The sequence below is a fragment of the Parambassis ranga genome, chromosome 7, assembly GCF_900634625.1.
Source record: "Parambassis ranga chromosome 7, fParRan2.1, whole genome shotgun sequence".
Taxonomy (NCBI): domain Eukaryota; kingdom Metazoa; phylum Chordata; class Actinopteri; family Ambassidae; genus Parambassis; species Parambassis ranga.
The window spans coordinates 9,860,252-9,882,364 of record NC_041028.1 but is presented as its reverse complement, the minus strand read 5'-3'; the positions used below and the strand labels follow the sequence as shown (position 1 = coordinate 9,882,364).

Below are 22,113 nucleotides of genomic sequence, written 5' to 3'. Positions count from 1 at the left end.
TCTAATCTTAGACTACTTCCTATTTATATATTTGATAATATATAACTATAAAAGAATAATTTACTGAGACCGTTTAACACATGTTAAATCATTAGGAGACCCTCTCTAACGTTACGTCGTCAGCTTTCAAATGCTGCATGACAGGATTCATGGCTCATTTTACAGCCTGTGCGTGCTACCATACCAGAGGTTAATCACTGATAAGTATTTTCTCTTTGACGATGACCTGCTTCTTTGTCACAGGCATTTGTTAATGTTTACGCAACATTTAGCCAAGGAGTGGTTCAGGAACTGCTAGAAAGATTTCATCCAGTTCTTTGTGTGTTTTCTGAATCAACCTGAAGTGCGAGTTTAAGTCAACGGGTAGGACTGTCTAACCTGATCTTTTGGAATGTGTAGATTTGGTTTCATGCTTGGAGGAGCACTCACAACCTGCTGGTCTACAAGATCAGAGGTTACATACTCTACAATCTGTTTCTCTCCACCAATAGGTGGCAGCATGTAGTCACTAAATATTTCTGCAAAGCTAGGATGACAACTGAAATTTCACCATCCTGTATGTGACATGTATCCACTTGGGGACGAGTAGTCACAGTGGAGAGGAGATGGACCAGAGGACCAGCACGGAGCTTTTGACTCGCTCTGAGGTGTTTGGGCAGCTCAGGAAGGAGCTTTATGGAGAGGAGCCTTCCAGTCATGCCAACACACACATATTCATCATCCTGGGAGCATCTGTGAGTACAACCGTTGAGCTCCTCACAACAAGTCTGTTTAAATCAGAATTTTAACACTTTTCATTTGTTGTAGTTTCAAATTCCAAACCTTTAAGTGGAGGCCCAGCAGGTGTGACACAAAGCCTCACAGCAGAACAAGTCACATGGGGAATATACTCATGACAGCTGAAATGTGCTGTGTCTATTTTTTCTTTGTCCAGCACAGATGTCTCTTTACTTTTTTTGTTACACCCAGTATATCCTGTGGTCTGTTTAAATGTTTCGAGTTCTATGATAACTTGATAAAAGCTTGATTTTAGCTCCTATTACTCAACTTGACTGTGGCCACACAAAGTCAAAGTCCACTTACTCTTTGGACTCTTATTGATTCCTTACTGTCACAGTGACTGGCTGAAGAACTTCCTGATCACATCTTTTTATTTGTGCAGGGAGATCTTGCTAAAAAGAAGATCTATCCAACTTTATGGTAAGTGAGTTTATTTAAAGTTTAACATTTGGCTGAAGTGTTCTGCATCACTGCTTCTGACTGACTGGCCCTTGTTCAGGTGGTTATTCAGAGATGGCTTGCTCCCAGATGACACACACTTTGTGGGATTTGCCCGGTCTAATCTGACTGTGGAGGACATCAAAGCAGCATGTCTGCCTCACATGAAGGTACTGTATTGTTTGGGTAAATGATAAGATTGTGGGCTGTTGTATTCAGATTACATTGTTCCTCTTAGGTCAATGATGAAGACAGAGAGTGTCTGTCCACGTTCTTCAGTAAGAACTCCTACCTGAGTGGCAGATATGATGATGGCAGCACCTTTAACCAACTCAACAGCCACCTGTCGTCTCTGCCTGGGGGAGTCAACGCCAACCGGCTCTTCTACCTGGCCCTGCCACCCAGTGTTTACCACCATGTTAGCACAAACATTAGGAAACACTGCATGAGCCAAAAGTGAGTGCGTGCTCTGTCCACAGAAGCAGTGGTTTATATACTGCATGGCCATGTTGTTATAATCAGCTGTGTTTGTTACAGAGGCTGGAACAGGGTAATTGTTGAGAAGCCCTTTGGTCGTGACCTCCAGAGCTCACAGGAGCTGTCGGCACATCTTTCCTCCCTGTTCACCGAGGACCAAATCTACCGCATAGATCACTACCTGGGAAAAGAGATGGTCCAGAACCTCATGGTGCTCAGGTAACAACCTCAATACACAGTAATCTTTAGCCTTCATCCTCAGTTTTGTTTCAAAAGAATTTATTTCTCTCATTTGTAGGTTTGGAAATCGCATTTTCGGACCTATATGGAACAGGAACAGTATAGCCTGTGTAGTCCTCACCTTCAAGGAGCCTTTTGGCACTCATGGCAGAGGAGGATACTTTGATGATTTTGGAATCATTCGGTGCGAGACAGTTCATTCAGACAAATACAAAAAAAAAACGTATTGTTGAAGTTGTAACTGATTTCAGTGTTTAACTCTTAATGTAGAGATGTCATGCAGAACCATCTCCTCCAGATGCTGTGTTTGGTTGCTATGGAGAAACCTGCTTCCACCAGTCCAGATGACGTGAGGGATGAGAAGGTAATATCACTGATTGGAGTTTGTGTGTTCAGATAGTCAAGTTATTGCGTTTTGATTGTGTTGTTTCATGTGCTGTAGGTTAAAGTGTTGAAGTGTGTCGCACCTGTGGCAGCATCAGATGTGGTGCTTGGCCAGTATGTGGGAGATCCAGATGGAGAAGGCTACTCTAAGCTGGGTTACCTCGATGATCCCACTGTACCAAAAGGCTCATGCACACCAACATTTTCCACTGCAGTGCTATATGTCCAGAACGAAAGATGGGACGGTGAGAGTAAATTCCAGCTTTCTTCATGCTTTCCTTAGTGGACACTTTATGACTGCTCCGCTAATTGTCTGCTATTCATCAGGAGTTCCTTTTATTCTGCGCTGTGGTAAGGCTCTGAATGAGCGGAAAGCAGAAGTACGCCTGCAGTTCACTGATGTGCCGGGAGACATCTTTGATGAACGCTGTCAGAGGAATGAGTTGGTGGTGAGGGTCCAGCCAGATGAAGCCATTTACCTGAAGATGATGACAAAGAGGCCTGGAGTTTACTTCAGCCCCGAGGAGACTGAACTGGACCTCACCTACAAGAGCCGATACAAGGTGCTGATTGTATGGTTGGTCAGACTGTATCATGCCACTTAATATCAGAGTGTACAATATAATAGTCAGGGTTTTTGTTCGATATTTCTATGGCAACAGTGAAAAGTAGGTAATGAAAATGCACATTTGTTTGGAATATTTTAGGCTTTCTTTCTTTCAGATCAGTGCTGCTTGTTTTTAATTCGAGAATGGATAGATGCATTTTTTGTATCTAATCTGAGTTTGTAAATGTTATAAAAGACAGCAGAATTGTGAAACTGTTGCCTCAAAGCTTATTATTTATTATTTATTAATGCTGCCTGCTGGACAAATTGCAAACGAGTGGAGGATTTCAAAGCAATCGTAGGAAGATGTGTCTGTGGTTTTAAACAGTGTTTTTTTCTGTTTGCAGAATGTGAAGCTGCCAGATGCTTATGAAAGATTAATCCTGGATGTCTTCTGTGGAAATCAGATGCACTTTGTCCGCAGGTTGGTTGCTCCTCTTTCTGTTGGAGTTTATCGGCTCACATATATTTTGTTGTAAATCTGTGCTTTCTTTGAATCTCCACTCTCAGCGATGAGCTCCGAGAGGCCTGGAGGATCTTCACCCCTCTCCTCCACCAAATAGAGGGAGAGAAGACAAACCCCATCCCTTACACATATGGAAGGTAAATGTTTTATGAGATGAAACTAACCCTGATGCGTTTCACTCTTCACATCGAGCATGTTTCTTCCTGTTATTCACAGCCGTGGTCCGACTGAAGCAGACGAACTTGTGAAGAGGGTGGGATTCCGCTATGAGGGGACATACAAGTGGGTGCAGCCCCACACACACTGAGGCTCTCAAACACAAAACATGAACCCCACTGTAATAACAAAGTTTACTGCAGTGACTGTACATGTTTGATTTTGTCTGCATGGAAAAACACCTCTAACCATACAAGAATGAAATGAAAAAAGAAATGAAAGACACTGTTACAGTCTGATTTGACCTGTAAACCTGAGATTGATGAATACATCTAAATAAATCATCATTCATCTTTATGCCTGCACTTTTCTTAAATACACTAATTAATACATCACACCTACAGTTGGAATCCTGCACTTGTGGATCAGGAAAATCTACATGCTACATGATACTTTAGGGATGAGTATTGGATGAATATTCCCTTGAATGTTAGAAATATTGTCCTCTGCCCTCAGCAGCCTGTGTTTACAGTCATTAAACTGTGACGCAGAAACACCGAGTTGTCTTTATCCCAGGAGGACTTGTTGGTCTGGTTTGTAAGAACACATACCCCCTTTAATAAGAGCAACTTGCAGGTAGGTTCTTTTTTTCTTACAATAAATTCAAAACTGTGAATACCATGTTTCACAAAACATGACTAAACATTACAACTTCAACACATTTTTCCTGACTTCTTTCCACTCCTGAATGTGTCAGGTCACTCTGTCTCTACCAGGCGTGTGTCCTAACTGACCAACAACCGACCATTTATTGATCCAGCCAGTACTGTGGGAAGTACAGCAAGAACAAACATATCTTTAAACAACTTCTCCCTTTTACTACACTACATTTACTGCATGCAGTAATAATAAAATCTATTACACAAAAATAGCAAAGAAAATGTTCCTGTTTTACACTTGGGTTTAGTTTAGGTCTAAAGTAAAAGAAAACAATTGTTTATGTGCAAAGATAAAGCGGCTGCTGGTTTTATTTAGACAAGTGATTAATGACAACGATTCAGGTCATTGTTTTTTTTATTGTATGATTATGTTTTTTGACATTAACTTGTGTGGGCTCTGAAGGTTCATGTGAAAATAAATAAAGTGTACAGGCTAAGACACACACACACACACACACACACAGAATACAGTATCAATTTAAAGTTTTGTGTAATTTAGCAAGGAGTGTGTGTACACAGACACACATACACACACATAGTCTATATACAGTATGAATCCATTTTTCCCAGTATAACATTAGTGAATAAATGTATAAAAGTAGCTGAAACATGAGGAAAGTTTTGGCCGTGGCAGACTGCAAAGCTGCCTATAATAAATACAGTTTAGCCTCACCATACACAGGTGAGACTATTTGTTCAGGACACGTCTCCTTTCACACTCATCTGTTTCCACAGTGCAGTTGTGTATGGCTGCTCCATCCTCAATGCCCCGGGCATATAGACGCACCAGCTGGCCATGAATCCTGAGACATTGAAGGATAAATACATTACTAATAATGTCACATATGCACTACTTTTTTTGCTCTGTGTAACTAAGGTGAGTTAGTATCTCACTGCACAGTATCTCTTACTTGCAGAGGATCTCAGTGAAAGGCAGAATCTCTCCATCGCAGTTCCACACTGACACAGCGGGGGCTTTTTTGCAGCACAGACCACAAAGGAAGGGTGTTGCTGTTTTCTGTTCGTTTGTCACTTCTTGCCTCATGTCTCTTTCTGCTAGGTGCTGCTGAGACCCGTTTCTGCTCACAGCATCCACACGTGCCCTCTCTTCTTCATCTATTCTGCTACTCGACCCCCCGATTTCTTCATGCCCCTCTTCCTCTCTGCCTCCTGGCAGAGAGAAACGGACTGCTTTCACACGATGGACTTCCACAAATGGTAGGTCAAACTAAAAAAAGAAAAAGACAGAGAGCATGAGTGAAGCTGGAGTTTAAACAAATCCCTTCAGAATTGTGTACCTGTAAAATTCTCATGCCTGGTCCTCTGTGCTTGTATGTCGGTAGAGGAACTTAAGAAAAGCCAAAGGGTGAGTGTCCCACACAAGGATGAGGTCTCCTGTTCCGTCCGCCAGGTGAGCAGAAGGGGAGAGGCCCAAAGGACTCCTGGCACATGAGCTGGACATACAAGTGAGAGACACACACCTGAACCTGCCCTCCACACTCACCCACTCACCTGAAGAAAAAAGATATTTATAAATGTATAATTAAACTAAACAACACCACTTTTGTAAGTGTCACTGATGTTACCTTCTGAGTCAGTACTGAACTGGCTGTAGTGGGAGCTATACAGGGAGCCTGAGTCTGAAGTGTTAGGGAAAAGTTTTTCTGTGCTTCTGGAGCACACGCTGCACCTAAACACACACACACATAAACACAAAGAGTCTCCCTCTGCTTCAAGTGAAATAAGCTCTTTGACCTTGGCACCCATTCCTAAGAGCATTCTGAAACATTCACTGACAGCCAGAGGTAGCTGCCTCAGACAAAGACAAAGCAGAACACAGTCTGAACAGGAGACCAAGGCTCACCTTTCATCTAGATCAAGTTCCTCCTTGTTAAGGTTACGCTATATCAAACAGTGAACTTGAACCATTTCACTGAAGCTTGAATAACATCCCTCACACAGACACTTTCTCTTTTTCTAATTAAAATGATGTAAGGATTGCAGTGAGGTCAAAAGAATCCTCAAACGTAGAAAACCTGGATTAGGTCTCACAGGAAGGCTAATGGTAACATAAAAGTTCTACCACTGCTGACACCTTTTCTTGGAAACTTTTAGTGGTGATTGTTATGGATAAAATGTGTGCCCACGTGCATGGCTCAGTAAGTCTGGTGCACCTAAAAATGTGTTACACAGAACCATGAGAAGTTGCCCTTGAAAAAATACATATTGGATACAATAAAACAAGGAACAAAAGCATGGTAAAGTAATCCAAAATTCTACATTAAACTCACTTCTGTTTTTGACTAAATGAATTAGCAGCACACACACAGAAAAAGAGAAGTCTGCACCGCAGATAACACTCCCACACTGCTGGAAAGTTTCATTGTGTTAAACCACCAGCAGGGGATAATCTGGTGTGTATATACTTTCTCTCTTTAATTATTAGTCAGCAGCTGGTGTTTTTTGTCCTTCTTTGCATATTGGTTGGTGTTTTACCCTGAGAGGCAGCGTGTTTTATCTCTGGGGCTGGAGAGCAGTGGGTCCGCTGGCAGATACTGAACGACGCCAGAGTAGCTTCTGTTGCTCAGATATACCATTGTCCCTGTGGAAGTGGAGAGCAAAAAAACATGTACACACACATTTGAAAAACCAGATCATACACGATACTTATTGTAAAGGAGCAGCAGATGTGACATGTCCATTTATCTGTGTCATCTGTGACTTTGAGCTAAACATAGCATGCTGTCATTTCTCTGAATGGATCATCAGTCCTGACCTGAGTAGTCATATCTGAGAGGTCCCATCCAGCGGTGTTTTTCACTCTCAGCCAGTACGTCTCCATAGAAGCCGTAGCCCACCAGAGACACTGAGTAGCGCACCAGAGCAGAAGCATGATGAACAGAACACACATCCAAAGGCTGTGAGTCTCCTGCAAGGTATTGTGGGAAATCATGCAGTTATTACTAGATAAGCAGGTATTACACAACAATGTGCTTTATTTGAACTGATATCTTTTCCTCACCAATGATAATGTGCAAAGCTGAAGTAACAGGATCAATCACTCCTACTGTGGCATGACACACACAGTCTGTAGAACCTGCAACAGATGCATCAGAATCTGTGTCACGGCTCTAAATGGAACACTTTAGAAGGTTACAGACTTTCAGTGACAGTAACCTGCAGGGATGATGCCGATGTGAAGCGGACAAGGCTGCAAAGTGACAGCGGGATCATTCTCACAAAGGCCTGCCTCTTGCTGTGTCCGCCCAATCAAACCATGAAGTATTTCGCTGAACATGCCATCCCCACCCACACACACCACGCTGTTATAAACAAACACGAGAGTTTCTGTTGTGAAAGCGCCTCCCAGCAGGCTTAGCTGTTAGAATGCCTGCTTAGCGCAGGATTTACACTGCGGGGTGCTGACTTACCCATCAAAACCTGTCAGGTCCTTCTTCAGGAGGTGGTCTCTGGCCTGGTTTGCACGCTCAGTCACTAAACAACAAGTGATGACATGCATGCTGAAAATCACTTTCATTAGAATATTACTGTGATTAAATGGATCAGTCCTAATGCTATTTGTTAGGTATGCATACACTCTTTGAGGATGTGCATCGTAACAAATATTCTCTAAATAGAAATAAAAGGTTTGACAAGAATGTAACATCTAGATTAAAGGACAACTTCTCCTCTACATCATAACATTTTGCAAAGAAACATTCTTTACAAGAGGAGTGTGGACCAACATGGATATGAGCTTCTACTTGATTGTTTGAGGTGTCACGAAGCTGTAATTCTAGTTTACCTATTACATGAGAGCTGATACCAGCCAGCTCGAATAGAGGGGCAACCAGAGAATGGTAGATCTGCCTGCCTTTCCTCTTCCCTCCAAATGGGTTGACAAACACCAACAGTCTGTGTGGACGCAAGGGACCTGAAAAATACATGTGTCTGATGAACGCCAGAAACATCTAGCATGTAGCTCATCGAGTGATTAACAGTAGTGTTAATAAAAGACATAAGAGCTGTAGAGTCAGCTCAGTGTCCATCCCTACTGTGAGTTTTAAGAGCGCTCCTTAGGTGATTTATCCACTGGTCTCTGAGGACCCGACTGGGACAGCTGAACTGGGTCCGGCCCAGTCTCCATAGCAACCCATAGGAGCCCCCACTGCTGCTTCGCTTCACATAGAAAACTGAAGACAAAGAAAGTGACCAATATAAACTGGAACATGGTGAGAGACACTGAAGCTGTGCTGTGTTGGATCTGCTTCAGGCCGTGTTATGATCATCAAAGCTTTGACTGCAGCCTTGTCTTTGTGATACTTGAGTCTCCCATGAGAACCCACCTGTGAAATCTTTGTCTGTGTCCTCAACTAACTTCTGAGGAAGGATCTCCACCCGGCCCTCCTCCACTCCCACCACCTCTGCCACGGGTACTGAAACTTTAATCACACAGAGATCGTCACACCATGAAAACTGTGCATAGACGTTCTTAAAGATTTAAACTGGAATGACTGCAATTAAAAAATAAATCATTATTTTTACTGAGCAGTGATGGATGAATCATACTGTTGTTTTTCATTGTTGTGACTGACATGTAACAGCAAGTGTGAATGAAAATATAATGATGTAATAAATGCTGTGGCTTAGATCTGTTATAACTGGGCCTCGGTTTGACACCTGCTGCAGTGTTTGCTGTGAAATGCTGGCTCAGTGGCACACCTGTGGGAGTGGGGTCATTGTCAACATGTTTATGATACTTTGCACACATCATATCAGACACAGTGAAAAACAAACATACACAGGGATCATGGTACTTATCATTTGTTAGGCTGGTAACCCTGTTAGTGTATGATCTTGTGCTAGAAGGTGTGTGTGTGTGTGTGTGTGTGTGTGTGTGTGTTTTTCCATCCTGTGTTTTCAGTAAACTGTCACACAGGTTTACGTGTCTGTGCTGTTCAACTCGTTCTTCACGTTTTCTGCGTGCAGTTAAAGGCTTAAATTAAAGTGCTCCCTCCCTGTTATGCTCCAAAATGACATGCACATGTCATTTTACTGTATCTATAGTGCTACGAGGGCTATCTATAAATAATAGATAAAGGTTTCAGTTTGTGTTGATGACAGCAGATAGGAAGTAAGATTGGTTTTAAGCAGGCCGCAAACTATTTACCTGCTGCCATTATGACAGGAACTGTCACACAACCAAAAAACAAAACAATACAAATATGTAAACAGTCTATATATCGCTATAGATCTCTTTGAAGAGCATGTGGCCACTCACATGTTTTCTTCTGGCGGTTCTTCTTATCTACTTCGGTCCACTTGAAATGCCAGCCTGTCAGGACCGCCAGGTATCTTTTATTCCCGACCCACAAACTCGACTCCAGCCTCAGGTCAGTCTCCATATGGAAGAAGCGTCACTTTCAGTCACTGTTTACACGCAGAAAAGTTTACATCACAGACACAGAGCAGCTGTTTGGCAGCGTGGTGTCGCCATCATTCAGCAGCAGCGCAGCGTGTCTGAAGGTTTCCATCTTCTTCCTCTGAATGGACCTGCAGAACTCTTTAATTAAACACACTTTAGGCCATAATGTCTGTGAAATGTTGAAGACACCGCCTGCCACGGGTGTTTTTCTATAAATATCAGTTTCCTCCCCACACCCTCCCCCTGGTGACACCTGCTCGATTTGCATGTGGCACTGCTGATTGGGTGTCAGACCTTCACCTGGAGCACAGGGGCCAATAAACTGCTGTGAGTGTTTGAACGACACTGTTTGTCTAGTCAATTACAAACTATTCCGTAGTATTAGTTAATTATTCTTAGTTAATAAGAATTGGAAGAATTGTGCTATTTGTGTGGCCCTGCATCATTTAGGCCACTTTTGTTTGTGTCAGCCTTTGAATAAAACAAAAGACATGTCTGGAACAAACATTAGCCTATTATTAAATATTATAATTAATATATATATATATATATATATATATATATATATATATATATATATATATATATATATATATATATATATATATATATATATATATATATATATATATATATATATATATATATATATATATATATATATATGACGCTGGTTAAGTGGTTTCAGTTATCGAAATTAATTTACACCAAAGGGCCTGTGGACGTCATCAAGGCAAATCCCTGTGTCCATTTTTAAAATGTTATTTTCTTAATTGCCTCTTTTATTTATCAATATTTCTTTCTCATCTTTACCAGGGGACAAATCCAGCCCAGGCAGGTGCAGATACATCAAGAGAGAGGGAGAGTTTTTTACAGCAATAAGACATGTTGCATGCAAAAATTAATGCTGTGGTGAAAAATGTATATATAAATCTATTTGCTTCAATTTGTTGCTGTGAATAAGAAATTCTTAATGAACAAAAATCTCAGATTTGTGAGATTCCATTCTCTTATCTGAGCATTTTATCAGCATGGTAAATAATAATTTTTTATTATTTATAATAATAAAGAGGGTTGTCTCGAGCGCTAGACTTTTATTGTGAAGTTCAGCAAACTGAGACCGGAAATCGTCATATTTGTGGCACGCTGCTTCCGTGTTCGCCTTCATGCTAACAAGCCGACTGAGCTAGCTAGCGAAACAAGATCTTTATTCCCCGCTTTGTAATTATTATGAGTTGCTGCGTCAGTGAAATATAGTTGATTTCTGTCTCCATAGTTTTGATAAGAGGACAGCTCACAAAATGAATATACGAAATGCGAGAGTAAGTATTTGAGATCCTGTCGACAACCACGCTGTTTTTACTGGCAGCTAAGCTAACACTACCTCAACCTACAATGTAGCTAACCAGGTACCACCGACCATTGGTTTAGCATCGTGTCATGCTCATTCATGGCTTTGATTTCTTTCTTCCAGCCGGAGGACCTTATGAACATGCAGCACTGCAATCTGCTGTGTCTCCCAGAAAACTACCAGATGAAATACTACTTTTATCACGGGTTGTCCTGGCCTCAGGTGACTGACAGAGCTGGATTCCATCCCTCTAGTCATTTCTTGTGGCATTTCTCCTTTCACATAAACCGCAGCAGTTTTACATTTGATGTTTGTTTTTGTCATTTTAGCTGTCTTACATCGCAGAGGATGAAAATGGAAAAATTGTGGGATATGTGCTGGCAAAGATGTGAGTACCTTCGATTAAATTTGTAACCTGACTGCCCTTAACAAAAGTAATAAAGGTGTAATCGAATTCCCATGTATGACTCTTTTAGGGAGGAGGACCCAGACGATGTCCCCCATGGACACATCACATCCCTGGTGAGTCTAAACGGACATGATCTGTTTTCTCATTATTTTTATGCCATGTGTTAATAACAGGGATATTTGGCTTCTCTGAGCTGACAACATTTTTGTCTGTGACTTGCAGGCAGTGAAGCGGTCCCACAGACGTCTCGGTCTAGCTCAGAAGCTGATGGACCAGGCTAGCCGGGCCATGATAGAAAACTTTAATGCTAAATATGTCTCGCTGCATGTCCGTAAAAGGTAGTGAGCGCCGTTGTTTCATAGATCCATTTTTTACAAAATGTTCACAGGCATGTTAGTGCTCCTATGTTCAAAACACTTACCAATATTTTCTTTACACTACAGCAACCGAGCAGCCCTACACCTGTACTCAAACACACTCAAATTCCAGTAAGTCTTTTCCTATGCCATTGTTTTGTAAACTTTGTCATTGTAGTGTAATGTTGTCTTAAGGATTGTTGGCATGTCCATTGCTTCTGCTATTTGGGTAAAAAAAGCAGCACATATACCTACTAATATTAAACAATGGCAGATATTTTGATATCTATCTATATCTTGCTGTCAATTATCCAGAATGTGCAGTTGGTACTCGGGTAGTTCGTGGCCGACTGCCATGTTGGTTTGTATGCAGAGCATATTACATATTCACGGATGGAGAAGTTTGACATGATGTCGTGTTTGTGCATATCTGGACCAAAGAATCATTTCACAGATTTGTTTGGGAAAAAGAATTTGAAATTAGTGATATAAGTGGTGTTTTATTGTGTTCCTTCACAGGATTAGTGAGGTAGAGCCTAAATACTATGCAGATGGAGAGGATGCCTATGCTATGAAGAGAGATCTGGCTCATATGGCTGACGAGGTGACTTTTTCAAACAACTTGTAGCAGATTTTTACCTTGGGTAATATGTGTTTAACTTCACGTGAGATGTGAGAAATCGCTGGTGTCACTTGATCAGATTTTGATTATGTCCATGTTGCGTCCTACAGCTGAGGAAACCCGGAGTTCGTGTGTCGGGTCAAGAGACACCATCTGGCCAGAACCCTTCGGGGTCTGGCGACCAGGAGAGAGAAAGCGAGAGAGACAGCGGAGGAGAGAGCAAAGAGCTGAGTGAAGTCAGCGAGGCAACAGAAAGCACAGATGTTAAAGATTCTTCCTCTGATTCACAATGACACTGCAGTCCTAGGCATTTTTAAAATCATCTACCCCCACTTCCTCTTTTTATCTGTCTCTTATCCATATCTCTGGCTTCAGACACTCACTATCTGCATCAAAGCGGCTTCAATGTTTCCATCACTGACTTTTTTCTTGCAGACTTGCATAATGACATTAATTGGTGTGATGTCTAAATTAAATTAAAATAAATTTCTGGTCTAAACAAACATTGATATTGGCTTCTGTTGTCATCACTAAAAGTGAGAATTACAGAATTCAATAATTTTATTTAACAGAATTACTTCAAATAAACCATTCAAATAATACTTCATCAGAAATGCACCATGTCTGTTTATTTCTGCACGTTCTGTTTATTTAATACACGTTCACTGGGTACGATATTTTTTAATTTAACCTTGCATATACATATAAGAAGCCAAACTCCTGTTTTTTATTGACTTCTAGTGGTGGGATCAACTACTACAGTGCACACTGTTAAATGGCAACAAAACAAATCAGTTTTTATTTACAATTTCTCAAGGACACCAAGATGTGAGATTAGTGCATACTGGTGTCTGCTTTATGTGATAAATGAGCTGACCTTGTTTACAGTGTAGAAGCAGTTAACTCTCCTGTTGGTCTGCATGTTCCAGCTTTAAAAAACATAAAATCAAACCACAAATGCTGCACTACCACTGGCCAAATATGTCAGTTAAGTGGATGTTTTTTGGCAGGTTATGCAACGCCATTTTGTCTGTTAAAGGAAGGAAGCAGCAGTGGGAGAGAAGTGCATGGTTGATAAGAGAAAACTATGATTGCTGACCTATAAGGAACTTTGTCTCTCATGAGTTAAAGAATGCTCAGTTTTACACTTTGAGGCAGTTTATCACCCTAACATGGTGTGGGAACAGACGAGCGCTGTTCAAAACAGTTTTTTTTAAATAATTTCCTGTCAGCAATCACTTGCGGTTAGTTTTTTTATTATAGTACCGTTGTGGACATGACACACTAATGGCTCTCACGCAGTGTTACCCTGAACACTATATGAGACTAGTTTTATTCTGACCTTTATATCAGCTGAGTTCACTCAGTAACTGGCAGATAACCAGTGAGGAGGGACTAATCAGTGGAAGCAGCTGGTGTTTGATTGGACTGAAAACCTGCTGAGGAGTTCAAGAGGCAGCATGAAAAGCAAAGAGGAAGGACTTGACTTGAAGGTTTTCGCTTGTCACACTTGCACAATCTCTCACACACACATACACACTGGTGCCTCAAACTGAATGTGTGAGTGAGATGAGGGGTGAGAAGCAGTAGAACAGTGAGTGTGTCAAAGAGAGAGAGAGAGAGAGAGACAGAGAGATGAGTTCCACTCCACCCACATCCATCCGTGTCCAATGTGAGGAGGAGGTGAAACAGTTTAGAGCTTACTGTTCTATTAACTGGCATGATTTAGTGGCTTCAGTCTGGAGAGGAGTCTAGTCCAAACTGCTGCTCATCAGGTACGACTCTTTTTTATTTTCCTTTGCTGACCAGTTTAGACTAAAGGTATCCTGCTCAGGTCTGTTTTTGACTGTACTGTGCTCATTGTGCTGTAACAGGCATGGCTCTAACAGCTAAAAAAATGAAGTTGTATGAAGGTTCTGACCAGCTCTAATAAAATACTGCAGCAGATTGCGACGGCAGGAGGTGGTGATTCATTGATGATTGCACCGAGGAGGAATGAAAGGGCTAATGGAAAAGGGTGACAGGTTGGAAAAATGAAAAAACTCCCTTTTTACGTGGAAGTCTTGCTGAAATACTGCTGTCATTTTGGTAAACGTCTCAGTAGGAAGAGCAGAGTGCACATTTCAGCTGAAGAGAATGCTGATGAGTGGTGTTTGGCTATTGAAAAAAAGGGAAGTTTACGAGGAAGGAGAAAGAATGTATGTGCTGATTGTGTTGTGATCAAGTGAGAAAACCCTACACTATTCCTCTTTTTGATACATATTGAATGGCATCCTAATTGCTTTATCTCTTGTAGACATCATGATTCAAATGATTCAAATTATGTGTTTTTTAAACTGCCATCCTCCACTCACTCTCCTCTAACAGATTTCTTCTAAATTTTGGTAAAAGACAAGAAAATTGTGTTTACAGGGTGTGACAAACTGAAGCCTAAAATCTTCAAATATGTGTTTGTATTTGGCCAAAACTGAGAGCCTGTCACCGAGGCCTGTTTGTTTTCTAGTTTAGTCCAACCTAAAGTAAATTCAGGCAGTTATTTACATCTAGGTAGTTATTTACATCCATGCAGTTAGATTTGCTGCTTGTGTTGTATTGGAAATACAAACTTTGAGTATCTTTGGTAATCCTGCCACCTGTAGCCTTCAACAAAAACATCCCCACAGAGTTGTATGACTTATGTTTCACACTATTTTTAGGGCACCCAAGATGTTGCTAGAGCTATTTTTGCACCCTGTGCAATTCTGCAGCATGACTGTTGCAGAAGGCAGTAACAACACATGGCAACTGCTCTTCAAGGTGTCTGCCGCTCAGGAAAGCACCGCCGTGGGTGATCGGTTTGAAGAGATGTGTTACAGTAAGGTGGACATGCTCTGTTCAGTCTTTCTCTGGCAGGAGGAAGTCAGTGTGGTCTGTGGAGGGTAGCGTGCATGAAAGTTTGAGGAGATCAGTGCCAGGGTGCAGCAACAGGTCTTGACTTTTATTACCAGACTTTGTCCAGCTATAAGAACAGGATAGATTGCATGTACGGCATGTTTCTAAAGCAAAAACGGACAGGAGCTAATGCTTTATTCTAGGTATAGTAAAGTATTCATTTACTCTGTTTAGAATTCCACCCAGTTGGAGCAACAATGACTTCCCAATTAAAGATCCGTAAGGAAAGGGTTGGCACACTGGACTATGACACACAAATCAAAGGTAGAGAACACGATTTTCTGTTTGTATCCTGTTCGTTTTTGACTGTGATTAATACATGCTGTTTGGTGGGGACAGTCCGTTTTTCTGTATCCAGCAGAAGGACTTTCAGATTTAGTCATGTTTTCCTGTGTATTTTTCTCAGTCTTGTGTCTGTTATTCCTTCGACCTCTTCCTCTTTGTCTTGCAGAAGTCCGTTGTCAGTTAGTAGATCAACTGAAGGTGTTGGACCTGCAACTTGAGCAGAAGAACCAGCAGCTGCAAGACTTAGCAGACTACCTGCGGCGGCGGGGTGAGATTGAAAGCGAGTATGCTCGCTCCCTGGAAAAACTTGCCGAACGGTTTACTTCAAGGACTAAGAGGTAACTGCTGTTTAACTTAAAATCTCATTTTAAAAATGATGTCCGAAAACCTTTTTGTCTTTTCCCTAAATGTACTCAGAAAGGAGCCCAGTAGTCACTCAGTGACCCAAGTCTGGGTGGCTCTCCTGTCCCAGACCCGCCAAGAAAGTAGGGACCACAGTGGACTGAGTGAATGTTGCAGTAACTTTCTCATCCAGCCGCTCACTCACTGTCTGGAGTACACACAGCGGCTTGCCAAGAAGGTACTATTATAACCACAGACTCAAGCACAACATGCTGGTATCAGCTGCCAGGTCTTCACCTCCTCCTCACCTGTCTTTACATTGAAACTCTGCAGCGGCTCACTGTACTTTCTGTGTTGTGCCATCTGACTGTGTGATATTTTGTCTACACATTGTGTTCCCAGAGTAAAGACATTTGTACTCAGCTACAGGATGGGCTGCTCAAGGTTACCACAGAGCTGCAGACTGTAAGCAAGAAAACAACTACCCAAACAGTTTCTGTTTACTGAACATGCAACAAAGCATAACTGTGTGTCTGTGTGCAGGCATGGCGCACATACTACCAGTACCACTCAGACTATGTGTGTGCAGAGGGCAAGCTAAGGGAGGCAGAGAAACAAGAGGAGAAGCAGAAGCAAAGTGCTGCTAAGAAACTGGAGAGGTTGATAGAAAAAGTATGACGGTGAACGTTATGCAGTATTGTGTTTAAATGTGATAAAGAGACTTGTGTCTGACAAACCTTTATGTGCTATAGAGACAGGGGAAGGTTCAAGAGATACACCTGAAGTGCAGCAAGGCTCGAAACGACTACCTCCTCAACCTGGCTGCAGCCAATTCCTCCATGAATAAGTATTACCTCCAAGACATCTCTACTCTCATAGATGTGAGTGCATCAGATCATGTTCGTCCATCATGTGTTGCCATTTTCTTTTGTCACAAACAACTAAAGGTTAAAATTTAGGCCAGACCAGTTAGAGCCTTTCTCCCCCAGTGTGCAGATGTGGGGTACCACCTCTCTTTGGGACGGGTGATGCAGGCCTACCTGTCCAGGCAGTGGCAGAACCAGCAGAACCTAAGCACAGGTCTAAAGCAGTTCCAGACGGCAGTGTCTGGACTGGATCAGAGCCATGACAGGGATACTCTTCTAAAGGACCACTACAACACCTTCTGTATGCCTCTTCGCTTCCCCTATCAGCCCCACGACGAGGACCAGGTGCATACATTGAGTTATATTTGAAAGGATTGTGTGGCACAGCTCTTTCCTTAACTAGTTTTTGTCTCTCAGGTCTCTGAGGTCAGTGCAGAGGGTGAGATGAGATGTGAGCTGGAGACGCGATTCAAACAGATACAAACCCGACTCAAAGCTGTCAACCAGGAAACTGAGGAGGTGAAGTAGATTCAAAGAGGTTTATTTATTGTCATATGCACAGTATTGAAAGCAGAGTCATCTGATCAATGAAATGCTTGAAACAAGGCAGACACAAACAAAAAGGCCTGATAAGTAATCAAAATATTGCACTATAAGTATACTATGTAAAACACAAGTGACTATAGTAATTAGTCCTTTAAATAACAGCTTTGCTTCCTTAATGTGGTTATTGAAGTGGATAGAGAGGATATACTCACGTGTGGTATGCTCAAGTAAAGATGGAAACTTTTTGAACATGAAGATGCAACATTGAACTTCCTCACTGTCCTATATCTAGAGCTACCGTAAATCATCTTTAATTATCTACATGTGTTTAACTGATCATAAACTTAGGCTTACCTAATTTTGGTATTTCTGACAGGATCATGAAACTTATGTGATGTTCGTTTTTCCACATATATTTTCCACGTATAAAAAAACCTAACTTGACTGAATGATTTGTAGTTTATTTCTGATAAAGCAAGCTAGCGCTAACTGAGGTTAGTGTTGGGTTGTTTTGTAATGTTCAAGTCAGCCGGTCATTGTTTAATACTCGGGTTACAGTATAATGTTGCATATATGTTGGTTTATCAGTTCCTGTTTAACAAAAATGACCCACAGAACATAAAATTGTGAAATATAACATTACTGGGAAGTGATTTACAGGATGTTGACTCACCCATACCAAATTATTTGATTCCTGTGTGTATAATGTTGGGGTTTTTGGGTAGTTTGTACCACACAGAAAAAAAACTTGGTCACTGCAGCTGTAGGTCACCTCTGGGTTATTATCTCTGCCACTGTTACAGGCTGGTACGAGCATGTCCTCATTTGAGGCGTCTCTCTTGGAGGGTATTGGCGATGATGATCTGGACCTCAGTGGTTCATCCCAGGAGGGCAGCACGGAGAACCTGACCGTCAAGCCCAGTGTAGCCCGACGCAGAGCTAACCTGCAGGAAATGGAAAACCTATATTTCACAGTGAGTCTGTGTTTACAGTAATAGACCAGGAAAAAAAACACTATTTAGTACAGTTTTATGATGCACCGTTGGATCATGTATTCTTTAACCATTGTGGATGATGGTGACTTTATCTCTAATTGGAATTATTTTGCAGAAAGTAAAAGACTACCTTCTTGGCAGCTCCCTGGTATCTAAACTGCAAGCCAAACATGACCTGCTGAAAGTGGCTGTGGAAAAAGGTTTCACTTCTGCATTTCACACATTAGTGCCACAAGACAGAATGCTGACAAAAGCATCACCTAAAACACATACTGTATTGTGGGTGTCATTGTCTACTGAATGCTGTTCACCACACAAAGTATTTAAAGTATTTCTCATTTTTAAATACTTCTCAGTTCTGCTGACTAAATCCATTTTTTTCCCCTTTTTCAGCTGAAGCATCAAACGGCCATCAGCCAAGGTAAGGCCGTAAATGTCTCCTAAACTGTAATTATAATATAACAAAGCTGAGTCTATTTGTTTTCATGTAATGGTGTGCCGTCCTGCTGTCCTGCAGACACACCGGAAAGTCCGTACGTGTCAGGAAGAATCCCTCAAGTGCCAATTTGGTGCACAACCACAAGCTTTTCAATGGAGACATGCTGTGTTTTATACAGGTACAAACATCATCATACTATAGAGCTTCTTCTTTTCCAGTGCACTGTGGTATATCAAACTAATTTGTTTTATTCAGGCATCGGGACAACAGATTCCATTTGTTGTGCAAAGTTGCATTCGCTTTATCAACCTCAATGGTAAGACGTAACTTAAAAACTGTATTTTCAACAAATAAAATAGTGTGCTGCTCACATGCAGTGCCTTTAAGTACAAATTGGTGCATTAAGTATTTGTAATACTGTGTCTCTGCCCATCAGGTCTCCACCATGAAGGCATATTCAGAGTGCCCGGGTCTCAGGTGGAGGTCAATAACCTGAAGGATGCCTTTGAGAGAGGTAACCTGTGTGTTTTTTTGTGTTTGATTAGGATGAGAAATAATTGTTCTGCTCACTCTGGAGCATTAATAATGTGGGGCAGTGTGCCATGGGCTTCCCCTGCAGGAGAGGACCCCCTGGCTGAGCGCCAGTACGACCTGGACTCCGTGGCTGGAGTGCTGAAGCTCTATTTCAGGTGTCTGGAGAATCCTCTCTTCCCCATCGACAGCACCGGCCAGCTCCTGGAGCATGCCCGTGAGTTGCATGCGTGGGTGTTGGAGGATGTGAAGAGTGTGAGTGAGGATGTACCGCAGCAGCTTATCGTTCTTTCATCACCTTTTCTCAGAAATAAAGAATGAGGCAGACAGAGCAGCTCAGCTCAAAACGGTCATCTCATCCTACCCCGAGCCTGTCATCATCGTCATGAGATACCTCTTCGCATTCCTTCATCAGTGAGTGTTGCAGCTTAATGCTGCTCAAAGCATGAATAGGCAAGATGAATCCCATCAAGCAATCGGGAAATGGAAACATTTATTTATAGAATGAGGAAGAGCTAACTTACTCCTAGCTGAAGTCTTCTGTTCTTGCTTCAGAAAGACATGTGGTGGATCCATTTTCTTGAACGCTTGTAACAAATTTAAATGTTTTGCTTTTTACAAAGACAATTGGGGGGGAAAAAACAACTTTAAAAAAAAACAAAAAGTCAAAACAGAATTACTTAAAAAAAAATGACATAGTGTCAAAGTGTGTCTCTATTTTTTTGTGTCTCCTTGTCTCTAAGCGTGATGTGTTTCCTTTCCTCTAGTGTGTCTCAGTATAGTGACGAGAACATGATGCAGCCTTACAACTTGGCTGTGTGTTTTGGCCCCAGCCTGGTAAGGGGAGCTCAGGATGATGATGTTGTCACCCTGCAGCCTCAGATCAACGCCCTGGTCAAGAGCATCATTCTCCAGCACGAAAGCATCTTCCCCAGTCGGAGTGAAGTACAGGGACCAGTGTATGAGAAATGCATGACACTAGAGCAGGATGACTGGTATGGTGGGAAAAAGGCTTGTGTTTAATGTACAGATGTGGACATGAATGATGAAATAATTATTGTCTAATTTCCTTACAGTGAACCTATCAATGAGGAAGGAGATGTAGCAGCAGAGTGTAGCAGAGAGGGTACGTAGCTAAATGTTCATAAATTTAGTTTCATTTTCTTTGTAGAATGAAGAAGTATTAATGTGCTTTGCTACAGATGTGGAAACAAGAGCTGCAGGTAACAGCAGCTCAAGCATGTCTGCAGCACCAACACAGAAAAAGTCAGCGCGTCCCAGAGCCAACAGCAGTGGTGCCCTAGAAAACAGCAGGTCACCAGCTAGACCAGCAGGGGGCAGCATCACTTCAGGTGGAAAGATGACTCTTCAGATTCCTGTTGGGCCACAGTGCAAGCCACGGAGAATGCCCTCTCCTGGTTATGTGCGCAGGGAGTAAGTACCAAATGACTGAATACATATGTTTGAGTAAGAAATGAATATTCAGTGTTTTCTGATCTCTTTTCTCTGCACACAGACATCAGCAACGCTTGTCCTCTGAGGACATAGTTGTCCAAATAGACAAGGTTTGTCCACTTACTTTGTTTTAACTTGATTCTACTTTATAATCGTGGAGCATGTCATTGAGGGGTTATAATCAAATACTTTACCATGATTTTACAATAACAGACATAATGTTTTCTATTAAGTCATCCCCCACAATAATTGTCAAGTTATTAATAAAGCCTCCACCTATGAAAAATTCCTACAGATAGTTTAGCATTTAAATAATTACCTATAGCTGCCATTGTAAATGAAGCAGAAGGTTTTGAGCAGACAAGTGCAGTAAACCAAGATGGTTTTTCTCCTCCTTCCTTTGTATCCTTTCGCCATTGTTTTGTGTTTTTTTCTTGGTACAGGAGGTCCATCGCCAGATGAACTCTGTCTTCCAGGAGCTTCTTCTGAGGAAAACATCACAGGAGCACAGCCCTGCTGTTTCCTCCCCCTCTGCCCAAGAAGCTCCTCAAAGGAAAGGTAAGCAGGATGGACGCAGGGGGAGAGGAGCAGGGCTCTTTAAAGCAGCAGATACAGTGGACTGAGAGAGCTGGCATCTGAGAGAGAGAGAGACAGATGATGCTAATGAAAACAGAGGTGCAGTATGAAGGGCTCTGACAGTAGCTTTCAGCACTTCTATTTCTAGAAAACTGAGATCACTGACCCATGGTCCCTTCAGTGAGTTCAGATCAGGCTTCTTTCCACAGGGTGGCTCTCAACTCACAAGCCCTTTCATTCATGTTTTGTACAGCAGATTACTGTTGTCACTGCAGACCTGCATTGCAATGTAATTCCTTCAAATGCACTGATGTGTTTATGTAGAGCTGACTGTGGTTATGCAACTTTGTATCTGTGTTAGTGTTAATATTGATCTGTTTCCAGTTTAGTGGTCTCTGATTTTCAGTCACTATGACAAATATACAAGCACATGTTCCTGATGAAATGTCTCCCACAGTTGTTAAAGAAAGCCATGAATTCTGTAGCTGAAAGGAATTTGTATTATATCCAACTTGTTTCCCAGTGTATGATTTGTGTCTGTAGAGAACCTGTCAAATAAATAAATTGTCTGTTCTCAGTGCTTTTACTAAGTGTGCAGCTTGTATCTTTTAGTTTTCATTCTTGTGAAAGTGAGGTGTGAAACCAGGTGGGCCCTGTTAAAATGTCCAGGTCAGATATGCCCGGAAAACCTGCAGTGGAAAATGCCCAAATCTTCCC

The 22,113-nt window shown here is 41.7% G+C and overlaps 4 protein-coding genes across 6 annotated transcripts; 3 read left to right on the top strand and 1 right to left on the bottom strand.

The window, feature by feature from the left end:
• Positions 1-466: 466 nt before the first annotated feature.
• LOC114437992 (glucose-6-phosphate 1-dehydrogenase-like) lies at positions 467-3,905 on the top strand. Its single transcript, XM_028408989.1, has 12 exons — positions 467-734; positions 1,163-1,200; positions 1,280-1,388; positions 1,457-1,674; positions 1,756-1,914; positions 1,994-2,119; positions 2,206-2,299; positions 2,378-2,564; positions 2,647-2,882; positions 3,274-3,350; positions 3,437-3,529; positions 3,609-3,905. Exons 1-12 carry the CDS (start codon positions 606-608, stop codon positions 3,697-3,699), a joined length of 1,557 nt encoding a protein of 518 aa, XP_028264790.1. The 5' UTR covers positions 467-605; the 3' UTR covers positions 3,700-3,905.
• Positions 3,906-4,604: 699 nt separating this feature from the next.
• On the bottom strand, positions 4,605-9,888 carry LOC114437991 (ceramide kinase). Its single transcript, XM_028408988.1, has 13 exons — positions 9,549-9,888; positions 8,614-8,709; positions 8,323-8,460; positions 8,073-8,201; positions 7,699-7,762; positions 7,445-7,590; positions 7,290-7,364; positions 7,044-7,196; positions 6,764-6,869; positions 5,854-5,957; positions 5,583-5,779; positions 5,179-5,495; positions 4,605-5,070 (listed from the first exon to the last, which is right to left on the bottom strand). The coding sequence occupies exons 1-13, from the start codon at positions 9,670-9,672 to the stop codon at positions 4,956-4,958; spliced, it is 1,764 nt and encodes a 587-aa protein (XP_028264789.1). The 5' UTR covers positions 9,673-9,888; the 3' UTR covers positions 4,605-4,955.
• Positions 9,889-10,827: 939 nt separating this feature from the next.
• On the top strand, positions 10,828-12,939 carry naa10 (N-alpha-acetyltransferase 10, NatA catalytic subuni). 2 transcript variants are annotated; one of them, XM_028409786.1, is made up of 8 exons: positions 10,828-11,014; positions 11,167-11,265; positions 11,373-11,431; positions 11,520-11,565; positions 11,675-11,790; positions 11,896-11,940; positions 12,328-12,412; positions 12,541-12,939. In XM_028409786.1, the coding sequence occupies exons 1-8, from the start codon at positions 10,994-10,996 to the stop codon at positions 12,721-12,723; spliced, it is 654 nt and encodes a 217-aa protein (XP_028265587.1). In that variant the 5' UTR covers positions 10,828-10,993; the 3' UTR covers positions 12,724-12,939. The 2 variants fall into 2 exon arrangements, with proteins under 2 accessions (XP_028265587.1, XP_028265588.1); XM_028409787.1 differs by having other exon boundaries at positions 12,328-12,452; positions 12,541-12,682.
• A 951-nt stretch (positions 12,940-13,890) lies between these two features.
• On the top strand, positions 13,891-21,982 carry LOC114438647 (SLIT-ROBO Rho GTPase-activating protein 3-like). Of its 2 annotated transcripts, none has more exons than XM_028410150.1 (22): positions 13,891-13,923; positions 15,536-15,625; positions 15,813-15,984; positions 16,064-16,226; positions 16,391-16,453; positions 16,532-16,660; positions 16,741-16,869; positions 16,978-17,199; positions 17,272-17,373; positions 18,204-18,374; positions 18,511-18,595; positions 18,789-18,816; positions 18,913-19,012; positions 19,090-19,150; positions 19,271-19,348; positions 19,454-19,582; positions 19,674-19,779; positions 20,133-20,360; positions 20,442-20,491; positions 20,568-20,799; positions 20,882-20,930; positions 21,264-21,982. In XM_028410150.1, exons 2-22 carry the CDS (start codon positions 15,559-15,561, stop codon positions 21,441-21,443), a joined length of 2,544 nt encoding a protein of 847 aa, XP_028265951.1. In that variant the 5' UTR covers positions 13,891-13,923; positions 15,536-15,558; the 3' UTR covers positions 21,444-21,982. The 2 variants fall into 2 exon arrangements, with proteins under 2 accessions (XP_028265951.1, XP_028265950.1); XM_028410149.1 differs by lacking the exon at positions 13,891-13,923 and adding an exon at positions 13,943-14,205.
• Positions 21,983-22,113: the final 131 nt, after the last annotated feature.